General features: G+C 41.1%; 1 protein-coding gene across 1 annotated transcript; it reads left to right on the forward strand.

Annotated features, from left to right (window-relative positions):
• Positions 1-1,414: 1,414 nt before the first annotated feature.
• LOC109043046 (uncharacterized) lies at positions 1,415-14,603 on the forward strand. Its single transcript, XM_072304172.1, has 5 exons — positions 1,415-3,637; positions 4,212-4,314; positions 11,336-11,463; positions 12,588-12,884; positions 14,463-14,603. The coding sequence occupies exons 1-5, from the start codon at positions 3,621-3,623 to the stop codon at positions 14,578-14,580; spliced, it is 663 nt and encodes a 220-aa protein (XP_072160273.1). The 5' UTR covers positions 1,415-3,620; the 3' UTR covers positions 14,581-14,603.
• The last annotated feature ends 630 nt before the right edge of the window (positions 14,604-15,233 follow it).

The raw sequence follows: 15,233 nt of genomic DNA on the forward strand, positions 1-15,233 counted from the left end.
TCAGACCCAATCTAGTGGCGTTTTTAGTCTGAATTAACTACAACATTTCAATGAAAAAACGCGTAAAAACAATTTTTTTTTTATTTTTGAAGAAATGTCGCAAAATTGAATATTCTTATGATGTTCCTCCTCAGCAAAGCAGATTATCTGGTGGATGTTACTAAATTTGGCACCACCAAGCGCTGAAGACTTCGCGTGCGCTGCGTTACTATCGGCGAGCGTGCGTCGCGAGCGTGTCTCCAACTTTGTTTTGGCTCTCTTTCTTTTTTTTACATTTTTTGTGTGCATCTTTTTTTCGCATGCAAAACGTAGGGGTAATAAGGTGTTCGCGGCCGAGTTCCTCTTTTTTACGAGACGTCCCAGGGACGCCTGGGTAATTGGATAACTCAATCGGTCCCCGGCCGTTAAACGAACCTCCAGCGCATCCGGATGCAATCGATACCGGAATTCCTAGACAGTTTCGCGATCAGCACATTTCATGGCCGTGGCCTCAGACATCACCGTTTCTAGAGTACCGGTATACGGGAGAGTATTGCCATCTCTGTGCCGCTCTCTGATTGGTTCACCAGTTTCAGGCTATCATGGAGCTCCAAAGTTGGCCCACTGTAAACAAACCTGACCCAGAGGAACACTTATTATCGGCTAAAAAATGAATTATAATCACGCTAAAAGGTTAATTTTCGGCAAAAATATTCATCAGAGTTCGATTCGAACTCAAATCAAAGTTGGATATAAGAAAATCTCTATCACATCGAAAATCACGTCTAAAACTTTGTAGATCTTTTTCGTCATATTGTTTTCTTATATTGGGCCAAACTAGGAGCCGAGGGTCTGGGGTTTGTTTACATTGGGCCAACTTTGGGGCTCCATGATAGCCGACCAATCAGAGAGTGGCACACTTTATTTCTGTAGTAAAAGGACTGAGATGGCAATACTCTCCCGTATACAGAGACGTCCTGTTATCGTGAAATCACCCTTACATACGAATGGGCATGGATTCAGCTCATACCTCAGATGCGTTTCTACATCCTCTTTGTATTTCAACTGACATACCAGTCAATCTCGATACAGACGTGACATTAATTGTCTCCCTCGGCCATGGTGGACGTCATTTTTCTCCAGGCGCCCGTTTCACCGTCTGGTGAGTCGGAGGTGTCTCTAATCACTGTGGAAAAAGGACGTGAAAACTACCTCCTCCCCTTTAGCCACCGATACTACCGTTGGCTCCAGGTTCCTTGTTAAGAGGTGGTCGTGATCCACACGACTTTTCCCTTTAAAAAAACACTCCTTTCCTCTGTCGGATGTGGTTTTTGCTTCCGTGATTGAACAAAGATGACTTGGGTGAAGGACTTCTAAAAGCTGAGACACTCCTGCTATATTTATAATATTGATTCCCGACTGTTCCAACTTATAATTTGTTTCTTTCCAAGAAAGAAAGAAAGGAAAAAACATTACATGCAGTCTTGTGGAGTGTCAGTACGTGAATTTCTTTATTAAGTCTTAGAGACCTCCCGAAAATCAACGAGGTGTTACATTTTAGCGACTAAAAACGAAACGTCCCTGGTAAAAATGATGAGTAGGCTATTCAGAATTCGCCGACTCACATGAGTAGAATTTCCTACTTATATGAGTAGAAATCCTACTCATATCACTAGAATATTCTACTCATAAGAGTAGATAAGTTCAACTCATATGAATTCAATTTTTTTCATTTTTCAGAAGTGGTGTTTTTGATCAGGAGACACCGACATAATATGTAAATTTGAAAATAAGAACATTTTGTTCTTATAATTTTTTTGATGCGGTGACTAGTTTCTGAGATATCGGACACGGTAAATTCAACGCTGAACTCATGTGAGTTGAAATCTCTAGTCATATGAGTTGGAATCTCTAGTCATATGAGTCGGCGAAAAGTGAATAGAAAAATTCTGCTCATATGAGTTAAATTCTATACACATAAGTTGAAATTCTATTCATATGAGTTGAAATTGTATTCATATGAATTGAAATTCTATTCATATGACTTTGATTTTCTACTCATTTGTACTCACCATTTTTAGCAGGGGTGTGCTGTATATCCGCACAGCAGAGGCAAACGACCCGTCTCTCAGTTTTTCGACCTGACGAAAAAGTTGATGCCAGAGAAAAGAAAATTACACCTCTTGGTCGATCATTGCGCAGGCAAGAGCGAAGAAAAACTGCTAAAGAATGTATCCAACTTCACTCCTTGGGCGCTTGTCCACACGCAAAGCGGGGCAATGGTCTTCAACATGCACGGGATGAGATCGCGAAGCTTCCAAGTTGTCAAACATTGGGTGCAAGTTGCGTTTAAAAAAGTTGTGCAAACTTGGCGGAAAATAAAACAAAGACCTGTGCTGCCGTTCTAAGGAAGAACGCCGTATGAGCCTTTAGGCGTTGCCAAATTTCCTTCTACAAATCACGAATTTTCGGGAATGTTTATGAATACTTTTTCTCCGATTTTTCGGCGGTTTTCGTTCGAAATTTGATCTAAATAGTCTGAAAATTTCAAAGAAGAATATTCATAGCTTTCCTCCAAAATGAATATTTTCTGATAGCAAATTTGGCGACATTGGAATGCCCGTACGACGTTTTTACTCAGCAAGGCTGCTGAGCTGGCGAAAAAGTGGCACGGAGGGGGAGGGGAAAGAAGGGGTAGCTTTAAACCGCACTTGGCCATCGGAGCGCCACTATCAAGCCCCGGATCAAAAACTCAGGCATTCCGGAGGAAACTTCATCCGCAAAGGAAGCACAGATGTTCCAGTTTCAATTAACCCAATTTATCACTTGTGAATGAAGTCGGGTCGCGGCGTGGCGGCGGCGGCGGCGGCGAGGGAAAATCGAAAAACTGGGCTTTTAAGTTTATGATAATGAAGTCGGAGTAGTTGGTAGTGGCGCGCGGCGAAAGAGTCTACAGTTTAATTTCCTGGTGTAATCTAAGTCTAGAAAGTTGTTCAGAACTTGGTCGGCACCAGATTAGCCATCACGCAGTGATACCGAACTCTGCATCAGGAAATTACTCATCAATCATGGAGGTCATGCGATCATAATTCCCTCCCCCGTCTTACGGCCTCATCCCCCCTCCCCAGTCCTGGCTGGCTCTAACACCCGTTCCGCTGCAATATTTCACCCTCATTAATAAATAAACAGCCTTGTTCACTACTGTTATCGCTGCGGTTTATAATTATCAGCTCCCGAACGAAAATGAATCGGAATGAGGCATCGGCGAAAGTTTCGGCTATTCATCTCGCGAGCGGGCTGCCAATAGCGTCGCCTCGTCGACACGATGGATACCAGGGCTGTTTTGTTTTTTCTTGTCGCGTTGGGTGGTTGTGTATAGTTGTGTCCGCGTTTACTCTTTTTGACTGAGGGTTGGACTTTACGCCTCTCGCCCTCGACGCGTTTTCGAGTGATTGTCATTCGTTTTTGTGCAGCCGTGTCAATAACGAGTGCTCTGTTTAGATGAAATCGTTTTTGTGCAGCCGTGTCAATAACGAGTGCTCTGTTTAGATGAAATCGCGTTTTGTCAAAATCCTATCTCGAACCCACTCTGACTTTTTGTCCAACTCTAATTGATAGAATATGCTGTGTTGATCAGGCTGATGCTGAATCCTACCAAGTAAATTACCCTCAAAATCGTCACATGTTCTGCAAATCAGCGATATTTTCAAGATATTGTCATGACGTTCTTGATGACAATATTATTTTGAAAATGTTTTAAAGTTATTTTGAAACATTTTAATGACCATGCTATCACGAAAGAATTTTTAGCAAATTTTTACAAAGTTGCTGTGCGTGTACATCAGACGCTTCTGTAAAAATACTTTAATGAAGATCAATGAGAAATTACCTTAAGACTCTACAGTAATCGAAGTATTGTCATGATTATGTTTAACCATTTTTTAAAAAAATTGTCAAAAATACCTACTCTTGAATTTGACGCAACAGTAACTTAACAACATTTTTTCTCAACAATTAAATTTAAATACTATGTTAGCATCAATTTTATTACTGACAAATACATTTCAACGGACCAAAGATGCATACCCATACGTAAAATCAACAATAATACAAGAAAAATACACTAAATTGGAACATACGCCTCTCTGATACTAATATTTTGATTTCATACGTATTAAGCTTTCCAATATGAGAATGGTGATGTTCCTCTTTTCTTTTCTTTTTCATGGAAGCGAAGAGTTGGGAGAACTTTTGCGGTGCCAAACACGAATACAGGTGACTCGGAGTTTCCTTCAAAGGAAACAGTTTTGTGGAAGCTGCACTCTGCCGTTTGAGGTAAAATAAAAACGCGTTTATTTTTTATTCGAAGTAGATTATTTACCTACTCTTTCACGGTATGACCGATAGTACGATTAGTAAGATGGTCACCACCAATGAAGAACAAAAATTTATTGCATTAACGAAGAGCTGTATATGTAGTAAAGAAATAAAAAAAAGGAACATTTACAAAGCTTCTAAAAGTTAGTTTTACATTCTTGAGTGCGGATATCACTGAAGATCATGCAGAGCTCTAAATGTATTATTTGGCATGATAGATGAAATTTCCTTCCCAAAATATTCCAAAATTCCCATAATTCTAAGTGTGTACGATATCACAAGGCGAATTTTTGCGAGGGAAAATTGGTTAAAGTTTTCACTTACTGCCAACCTCCGTTACAACAAAACGCAAATCCCTCCGGTTGACGGCGTGGCTACGACATTTGATTTTCATGCTAGCAGCGTTGACGACCACGACCACATCCAAAATTTTCGACCCACCTCCAAGGCCGGATTTACATACTTACCGCCCATGGGCCGCCTATATTTTGCCGCTTTCTTCTCATTCGTTTCGAAACATCAATAAAAACCATCAAGTGAACGTGCCGGAGGGGGAGGGGTGCATAAGACACGTTTACCTGCTCGTGTTGGATATATTTCAAAAGTTGCAAAATTTCACGGAACTTGACGCGAAAGTTAAGTTCCTGTCTCTGTGTGGACAAGGTCCTCCATTTATAAGAAATGAACCAAAAAATTATGAAAGAACAAACATAAATGTGGTTTAATAATTTTAACTTTCGCCATGCGCCGCGCTGATCGCACTGTATTTGGCGCAACGCGTGAAGTATTCATGCAGTCTTGTAGGCGCTAATATGTGTTACATGCCGACCGCCGCGCCGCGCCGAGGGCTTGTCCTTTTCATCTCATAAGTCCTCGTCAACATTCCTCTCTGCGCTGAGCTCCAGGCCAAATTGCGTGTTTAGCTCCTCTCTTTTTTTGAATCCGATTTTTTTTACATTTAAAAAATTGCAAAATTTGCCACCCCCTAAATTCGCCGCCATGGGCCGCGGCCCATGTGGCCACCCCCTTAATCCGGCCCTGCCCACCTCCCGAGGTGGGGTGAAAAGTAGACGGATGCAAACAATGTCCAAAATTCATCTAGCAGCTGAGTTCAGTTTTTGACTTCAGCAGCGCGTTTTTCTTGCTTGGTTCGCAATTCTGTCAATCCGGTTGACAAAGACCAAATCAACTCGCGGAAATTCAAATTAATTGCAAAGTAAATTTGAATTTTTGACAAGAGACAATTTACAACTAGTTAAATGCAAAACTGTTTCTAGCTTGCTTATTTCTCAAAATATGACTTGTGGACGTCATATCGGTGGTTTCTGTTAAACTCGGGGTCTCTCAAGTATTACGTAAGGTAAGGTACTCAAAAGGAAGGGAAGGGGGCTATCCCAGTCTTACTTTAAGCTTCCTTTTTTATTATTTCTTTTTTTTATTTTAGAAAATTAGCAGCTATTTTTCAGACTTTCTCCATTTTTTTTTAAAAAAAGGGGGTGTCAGGCCAGTCTTACGTAATTCAAAAAGATATAAGGGACTGATAAAGGTTGTTCCATGGATGCCTTACCTGGGGGAGGAACGAGTTAAAAGTTGGTCAAACTGCCTTGCGTAATACTTGAATGACCCATCCGGTTTAATTGAAATGGAGTTAAATGATTTTTGGTTTTAGTCAACCCGGAAAAAATTGATCGAATTCCTTTATTTATGCAAATCCTCGGCATAACACACAATTTGCACCAAGTATCGATATTGCGTGTCACATTAGATAAACGATAAATCTATCTCGAGTATCACGTGAGAGAAACAAACGGAGGGGGGCCGGGGGTCGGAAAAAAGTGGCTTCAAGTCTTTAAATCACTTAAAATTTAATACACCAGCATTGGCGTATGCTTGAATTGCAGCGTCGTGCAACGGGTATTAATAGCGTGTCAAGTGCCCATGTTGGTACCGTTTGATCCTCCCCCCCCTCCCTTACCCCTTTACGTACCCTCTTATCATACCATCCCCTCCGCGAGAGAACGCGCCTCGAGCACTAAAACAATATCATATCCTTATTATCCAGTTTTTCACATGGTCTCGATAAGCTCTCGATAAGTGTGCCTCTTCCCGCCGAACTTTTCACGTGTTTGATTTTCTCACGTGTTCGATGGCGTTAATTTTCTCCTATTTTCGGCTGGATTAATCCCGAGTTTTTCGTGCCGGCTTCTTCCACGCGATCAAGTTTGACGCCAACCTCTCGCCATCCCCGAGCTATTTCGTGATGGTTAATTTTTTGTTTATTTTTTGGCCAGAGCTTGATGGTGATCGTTTGCAGGTGCTTCCCGTTAGTTTTCGCTCACCTTGATTGTTTTTCTTGGTGCCTCGCGGTGCTTAAAATCAACACTTCCGGTAAATTATCATGCATCTCGGAAGTGCACTGCAAACTGAAGAAGTCAGCATTTACAGTCCTACGCCTTCTTTCTATGTGAATGCTAAACTGCTGATCTCGGACTTGAAGTACTTGAACGAGTAGATTCAGTGGCGTTTTATGCATGAGCGTTAGAAAAAAATTGTTCCATCTTATGACTTTATTAGTACCAGGAAAATTTATTAATAATTTCATGACATTGATATTGATGCATCACTGGAAAAGAAGTAACTTGATTTACGCAGAAATACAATGTATTCTTGAATTTTTCATCAGGGAGATATTCTCTTGAACCAAGTATAAAAGTGCCTGACTCGAGCAAGTTTCTCCTTCATAAAATCGATTTCTTTCTTAATATTTGCATCTTTTCTACTTGATACATGATTTTTTTGCGTGGTTCAAGAGGTTATTACTTTGGCAGGTTTTGCTTTTTATAAGTACTTAATCAAGCCACTTTTCCCCAGTGTTATCAATTGTGGAGGCTTGATTAGAGAAAAAAAAGAAGGCTAGCGTTAAGCTTTATGGTAAGAGTTTGACATTTTTTTCTGCAAGACAAGATTTTCGAAAATAAGAGCTGCGGCTTCGAATTCAACTCAGCCCCTTCAATAAATGCAAGGGATTTTTTTTCAAAATGACTGCTTGACATTTCTGTCATCTTTAAAGCGTTATTTCAATAGATTTGCCTGTAACAGGAATTTCTCCAGAAACATTTCCGCTATCAAAATTTTTCTGAGAAGCCTCCTTTCCACCCCCGGATCTAACTCGAGGCTAGGAGAGTGTCTCAGCCCCCCCCCCCCCCCCTTAGTTGGCAAGTACCTTTCAATGCACCACTCCACAAAATTCCTGTCTCCGTCTATTTTTATGCACAACTCAAGGATGTTGTGTAGCGAGAGAGAGAGCCGATTGACATGGACTTTAAACGGAAAAAAATTATAGCTTGAAGTTGCAGCCTTTTACATATATAAGACTCAACGAAGAGAACAAACTTCAGTGCCATTTTTTGCACACTACTAAATACCTCCTGCGAACATAAGATCTTTGCCCGGAAGAAAATTGTTTCTAGACAATCTTAAAACTACCTCTATATTACTTTATTTAAAATTATCGTTTGGTTTTGTTTTCGCTAATCATTCCCCACAAGACTTGAATCCCAAAAAAGATATGTTATAGATCTTTATACAATTATTATCAGTCATAAGACTGATATAGACTCAAATAGAAAAATAAAGTTAGTGTCAAAATCGTCAGGTTAGAGTTGAGCATTTCGACTGCGAGGCAAGATTTGTAGACATCGCGAGACATATTTCTGTCTGGTTCCGACCTTTTCTAGTTGCCCACTCAAATTTGAACTTCCAGTCAGGAGAGACACGTGAATCCTCTGACCCAGTTCAAAATCGAATATTCATTTTTTCCGTGTCTTTCATGCGAACGCGACGCATCCAAAACTCAAATCAACGGTTCCATAGAAAAGGACTTTCGTTCTGAAGAAAGAGTTGCACTTTTCGTACCATCATTCATTCGCACGGCAGCCGTTGCGTCGGTCTCCCCGAAACCGAATCATTTCCCCGGCCCGAGCCAGAATCAATTCAGTTCATTTCACTGCGAGTGCCCCACATTACCAGCGGCGCTATTCAAACGACCGAGCTCAAACACGGGCGAAGATATTATTCGGTCATAATTCAGGACGGCGGAAGGAAAACGGATAAATATTTATGCAGCGCATACGCGGACGGCTAATCAGCGCAAAGGGGGGAAAAAAATCAGGAAACCAGCGGGTCAATAAATAATTCGTTAAGTTCGCGAATCAACCGTCCACCGTTGCGCACCCGCAAAAGCACCTATCCGCGCGATTGCGTGCACGTCGAGTTCGGTGGATTTGGCAACGGGAAGCGGTCAGCGGGTAGGGATCCTTCGACCCCCGGGCAATGTATCATCCCGCGGGAACAATCGGAAATAAGCACAATATATTAGGTGGACAATGGGCGGCGATCTCGACCGGTCACTTAGAAACATCTTCCTGGTTGACCTTCCAACCCTTCCTCGGCGCACGCACAGCACAGGTGCAAGGCCTCGCGGAAAGAAGGAGAAGAGGTGCGAGCCCGGCTAAGAACCTCCCCGGGGTGGACTGGGGACTCAATCGAGGGAAATTTATGCCATTATGAATATACGGGTTATATTAATTATGAATGCGGAGGGTAGATCGTCCGAAACGGAACGGGGGACGTCCGAACAAATTGGATCGGAGCGCGAGCGCCACTGATTTCGGCGACCACATGCGTCACTAATAATTTCGCCCTGGCTCCGTAATTGAATCCGTTTGCTTCGCTGGTCCGGGAGCGTCTTGAGCTTGTGATTGAATGCCTTGGATATATTACGCTTTGCGATTGGATTCCTCGCCAAATTGATCGGGGGGCTTGAGGCACTCCCCCAGTCAAATCGCTAGCTTATAGAGCGTAAGGGTCGTAGCTGATATTTTTTGGAAATCCACATATTCACATTCGTAGAGGTATGCATAAGAGGGGCTCAATGCGGAAACAGTGATGGCATGTGCCACCAAGACGGAAGAAGCAAAACTTAGAATGGAATAGAATAGAATAGAATTGAATAGAATAGAATAGATAGTATTTTATTTAACCCAAAGCTACCGGGTTTATAAAAGAGGTCCTTGACATTTTAAGGTATAAAAAGTATTAAAATATTAAAAATAAATTAAATCTTAAAATATTAAAGTAGGGGAGCTACTGATTTCTTAATTGGATGCACCTTGCAATAAGGAACCACCATCTCTGACTCTTCCATAAACGCACATATCTTTATAGGGAAGAAGCAAAACTTCAAACAATTTTATTGACATTCATCGGGAGCAGTGCATTGTGAAGTTCCCAAACCACGTACCTCGGTTTGGGGCGTTGTAGACTTCCTATCATGCTTCATCTTTTTAATAAAAAATCACCCAGCACCAATTCGTCAAAACTTCCGTGATTTTTCCTCTATGCGCAAAGAAAACTCTGTGAAAACTTTACGGAATAGTGGTGATTTGTTCTTTACCGATAAAATAAAATAAGGTGGATATTTTAAAACCCTGCAAACAAGATACGTGGTTTGCAAGTTTCACCGTCGAACAGAGCCGGATTAAGGATTAAGGGGGTGGCCACATGGGCCGCGGCCCATGGCGACAAATCTAAGGGGCGGGCGTCAAAAATTTGCAATTTTCTAAAGTGTGGGTATAAAAAAATCGGATTTATAAAAACAAAACTACAAACGAGAAAAGGCGACAAAATCTCTCATTTCCTGAGAGTATAGTAATTTCTAATTTTGTCGTCTCTTAGTGATACAAGGGACAGAACTTTCAATAATTCGAGTTCTAGAGAGAGACCAAACACGCAATTTGGCCTGGAACGGCGCGACCTAGAGAGACATAACGAGGACTTGTGGAAAGGAGAAGCCTTCGGCGCGGCAATCGGCATGTAACACATAGTAGCGCCTACAATACTGCACGCATACTTCACGCATTGCATCAAATACAGTGCGGTCATTGCGGTCAGCGTGAAACGGATAGCGCCTACAAGAATGCATGAATACTTCACGCATTGCGCCAAACGCAGTGCGGTCAGCGTGAAACGCATAGCGCCTACAAGACTGTCGGAATACTTCACGCATTGCGCCAAACAAAGTGCGATCAGCACGGCGCGGCGGTGGAAGTTAAAATTATTGAACCATATTTATGATTGTTCTTTCATAATTTTTTCGTTCATTTCTTATTAATGGAAGTCATTGTCCACACAGAGACAGGTTTACGGAACTTAACTTTCGCGCAAAGTTCTGTGAATTTTTGCTAGTAGTGTTGTCAGGGCTACCGCAAAAAATGTGTTCAACACGAGTAAATGCGTCTTATGCACCCCTCTCCCGCTGACACGTTCATTTGATGGTTTTTTTCGAGTTTCGAAACGAATGAGAAGGGGGCGGCAAAATATAGGCGGCCCATGGGCGGCAAGTAGGTGAATCCGGCCCTGCCGTCGAATGTTGCTGTCGGGAAGTTGCCTGTCGGCCAGTCATGTATATTCTTGGTACTTTCCTTCTGAAAAAAATATACATAATCGGAGATTGTTAAAAGTTACGATGGAGGTACAATTTTTTTTTTTACCATTGACATTCGTCATAACACTGCGCTTTCGTTAAAAGAGCATACTCACTCAGGTCTGAGTCCGCTTGATGGTCCATCGAGATCAGCAGGCTCATCATTGCCAGGAATAGAGGGAATAAAATATTCTCGATACAATCTTAATTTTATGGACAAAAGAGTGAGCCTCTACAAGACACTAAACTCTCCATAGCGCATGAGGAATGGAAAAGCAACGGCGGTATACAGATGGTAGATTCCAGAATCAAAATGCTTTAATGCTTATTATTTTTCTGGTGGAAAAACGATGATACATATAGAATAGCTGAATAGTAAGAAATAGTATGGTAAGAAATAATGCGCCTTCATTTGACGAGAATACGCTCAAGTACCACCATCATTTATAAGTAATTGCCTACTCGTTAAGTTGAACATTGATATTTGATTTTCAGGTGTCTGACTTTGCCCTGGGCCTTCGCTGCGGCCACTACTTCCATCCGGCGTGTCTTACTGTCGACCTTGCGACCAGCCTTTCGAGGTCTTGTCCGCTTGACAATATCAAAATTCAGCCTAAACTCAGGTTTGCTTTTCAACTAAATTAACTCTAATCCAATTGGCTTGCATTTTAATAGAAGGTCGTTAAAGCATCATGTAAGATATTTTGGCTGATTTTTTGACTCCTCTTTTTCCTTTGTAAGACATACGTGAAACAACCTTACACTTCCTTTTTGAATTACGTGAGACTACCCTAATGAGCCCCCATTTTTCAAAAAATGATAGAGAAAGCCTTAAAACAATTCAAACATATATTTGTATTTAGCTTATTTATTTTATTTTAGCTGTGATGAAGAAATAAGTAGTAATTAGATCAAAACACGCATTGTCACGCTAAGCTTGCTGAAAATAGGATAGTTATCCCGAAATGCATCCTTGTACTTATGAAGAATATATTCGCTAACGTATAAACAATGCGTGTCTTGGCGTACGCTCTATACTTATTTATTTATTTATTTATTTATTTATTAATTATTTATTTATTAATAGCACCCGATATGCGTTTTTCTAATTATCTGTAATGACTTACGGAAAAAACGCTGAGCGTGGGAGACGCAGGAGTGGGTCGGTTGCGCTGGTCACAGAATCGTGTTTTAATGCTTGATTCTTGTAGATAAGCTAAAAATATTAAGATCTGTCCAAAGAGCAACTTTCTACGTTCAATATTAATCGATATATCGCGCTTTGAAAAACTCATTTTTTGACGTCATCCCCTTGGTTTATTCCTCCTTGGATTCATCAACCACTAATACACACATATTCACTGGTTGCTCGACTTAAAATACGGATAAAACCAAGGTGGCAGAAACCAAGGCAAGGGTGTCACTACCGCGGTGAATGACTTCACAACACAAGTTTTTCAAAGCGCGATGCCTCCTTTAGTATTGATCGTAGAAAGTTGCTGTTTGGACAGATCTTATTATTTTTAGCTAATATACAAGAATAAAGCACCAAAACAAGATTCTAAGACCAGTGCAACTGACCCATTCTATCTGCGTCCAACATCAACCCCATCTTTCGTCGCAGCTCTAAGCTGGCAGGTGTGGGACCCAAAAAAGCTTAGCTAACGCTTTATGACCTACCCGTCTTCGACGTAAAACTTATTTCCGTGCTTATGACGAGTTTTGTTGGAATGGGTTTTGTTTTCAGGCGACAAAACGCGATCGCCCGATGGCTGCCACCGGCGGATGACATGAACCCCAGCCCAAAGCTGAGCAGCCTGTCCTCGAACCCGGACGTGGTGCAGATCCTGTACCCGCCGCTGGAGGTGCGCGTCTGCAGGATGAGCCTCTCTGAGCGTCCTCGGGACCAGCAAACTTATAAGCAGAATTTCTCGCAGCCAACCCTCCGCCCGAAGAAAACCTCCCCTAAACCTAAACGGAAAAGGCTGAAAGCGCCCAAAGAAAAACTCAGGAAAGAGCCTGTCCAACTACCCGTCATTGGAGGGTAAGACGAGGGAACCTGATGCCGTTAACCTTCTATGACATGATTTATTTTTGGGGTTCAACGGGCTGATTGTTGAAATTGGTCGACAAAGCTATAGACAAAAAAGACAAACGGGACATGAACGGATCCTAGTGGTGGGAGTGGGAGTTTTGCGGTGGGCCAAGAAGGTTGGTAATAGACGAACTATCAACAATCCACGAGAGCCCCTATAGTCAGTCCATCATTATCTCCCTTAGTCTGTAGTTGTAGGAACCTACCATTTCGACGAATATAGGATCGCTTCATACTCTCTATGTCTTCTTTGTCCGTCGATTTGTCTATGAAATTCAATAATCAGCCCGCAGATCCTGAGACAGACGAATCTATGTCGTGTATTTCGTAAAAACACAAAGTCCCAAATTTTTCCCCTCAAAATTTCAAACTTTTGCTAATCATCTTTTAGAGATTAAAAATTGATAAAATTTGCAACATCATGCCACAGAGGAATAATTCAATTAAAAAAAAAAAAAAAAAAAAAAAAAAAAAAAAAAAAAAAACTTCGTTGTGAATAAGTTACCTCATGGCATAAAGGGCTAAGGTAATCGATCCGTTTTTCACAAGGATGAACATAATTTCAATTTTACGTTGCGAAATAATCACTTGCTAATTATTTTCATACTATGGAGCTGTTTGGCTTTTGTAACTGAAAATATCCTTGATTCATCTCCTGATTACAATGAAAAATCAGCAATATTTTGAACAACAGTTGGACTAAAATTTTTGGGATGAAAGTCTATTCCGCTTGTTTCGAGACATTCTGAATACGATGACTAAAGTAAAAAAAGCTGATCTCCAATGATGTATTATTTTCTTTTTGAAAAAAAACTAATCAAAATATCTTTTTGAAATTCCTGTGGATATTTTTGAAAAACATTAGGAGTAAATTGTCCACAAGTTTTTCAGGAATCTCGTGTTTCATCGAAAGGAAATCCGGCATTACCTCAAGGCTCATACGGCGTTTTTCCTTAGCACAGCAGTATTGTTGTAATGCCCGATTTAACTCACGTAGAGTATTGCGTCTCTTGTGACCGGGCAATTCAAATTCCCCGTGACCAATGTAAAATAAATACGTTTAATATCATAGGTAAGAGTCGATTTCAGTAATTTTCGATGCAAAACTCGCACTGGAAAAAAAAGTCGCTTGGATCTAGAGTCCAGACTCTTGAAAACAATGACAAGAAAAAATACTCTTGCTTCAATCGGATTTTTGCTTAAATGAAGAGCCAAGCCTCTTAATTTAAGCGGATTTCATTTTGATTCAAGCAAAAATCCGAATAAATCAAGAGTATTTTCTCTTGTCGTGGTATTCAAGAGTCTGGACTCTAGATCCAAGCGACTTTTTTTTCCAGTGCGTGTTTTTTATTCGTACCTTGTCTAGTGATCTACTATCGATGGCGGCCATTCGATAACGATTCAATAATCGAGGAACTAATACCAAGGTTCAGACACTGTCGGAGATTAATCATGTTGCTGCTAAATAAACAATTTACATGTTCTCTCTACCTGAGTCGGAGACTGCAGATACGACGTTATTTGCAGGGTTCCTGAGACGATGCAAAGGAATCTAAGTGCCCAAATCCAGCCGCTAATGGCCGTGCTCATGTCCCCGAGGCCACAATCAGCCAGCACGTCCAGTTACGGTAAATCGAATTTTTAAATCTAGTTTTTTACCAGAAGCCATTTAGACTTTAGACAAATGCGCTGGGCCGAGACTTGGGCGGAGTCTCAGCGATTATTGACGAAAGGAGAGCGGTGGTTCAAAACATCTTGAGCACCGACGGGAATTCCTTAGAGTTTGCATGTTCTACGTTATTTCAAACAGCATATCGACGGCGTAAGTCGGCAATCACATATCTCGTTTGCGATGTCTGAAACTTTCTGCCTCCGTGCTATTTTTTTAAAGGAGAACAAAGTAACATCATTCCTTGAAGTTTTTGAAGAATTTTCTTCGCACAGAGAAGAAAAATGACGGCAGTTTTAAAGAATTGCCGTTGAGTATAGTTTTCCGTCAAAAAAATAAAGTATGACAGGAAGTCTGCGTCGTCGCAAATTGAGTTATGTGATTGCAGACTTACACTGTCGATATACATGTATGGCTGAAGTCCAAATGACATTTATGATTCATTGCGGGTCAATTCTTAAATATTCTGAAAAAAGCTGAGAAATTTAAGGCCCATTCCAGAAGTAGCTGCTTTCAATTCTGCTACCAGGAAAGAAACATATCATTACCATGGCAGAATGAGTTTTGGAGTATTTGCACGATAAGCGGCCGAGATAGGTCGAAAATGAGATGCGCAGGGATTTTAATTA

This window comes from Bemisia tabaci, chromosome 1, assembly GCF_918797505.1.
Source record: "Bemisia tabaci chromosome 1, PGI_BMITA_v3".
Lineage (NCBI taxonomy): Eukaryota > Metazoa > Arthropoda > Insecta > Hemiptera > Aleyrodidae > Bemisia > Bemisia tabaci.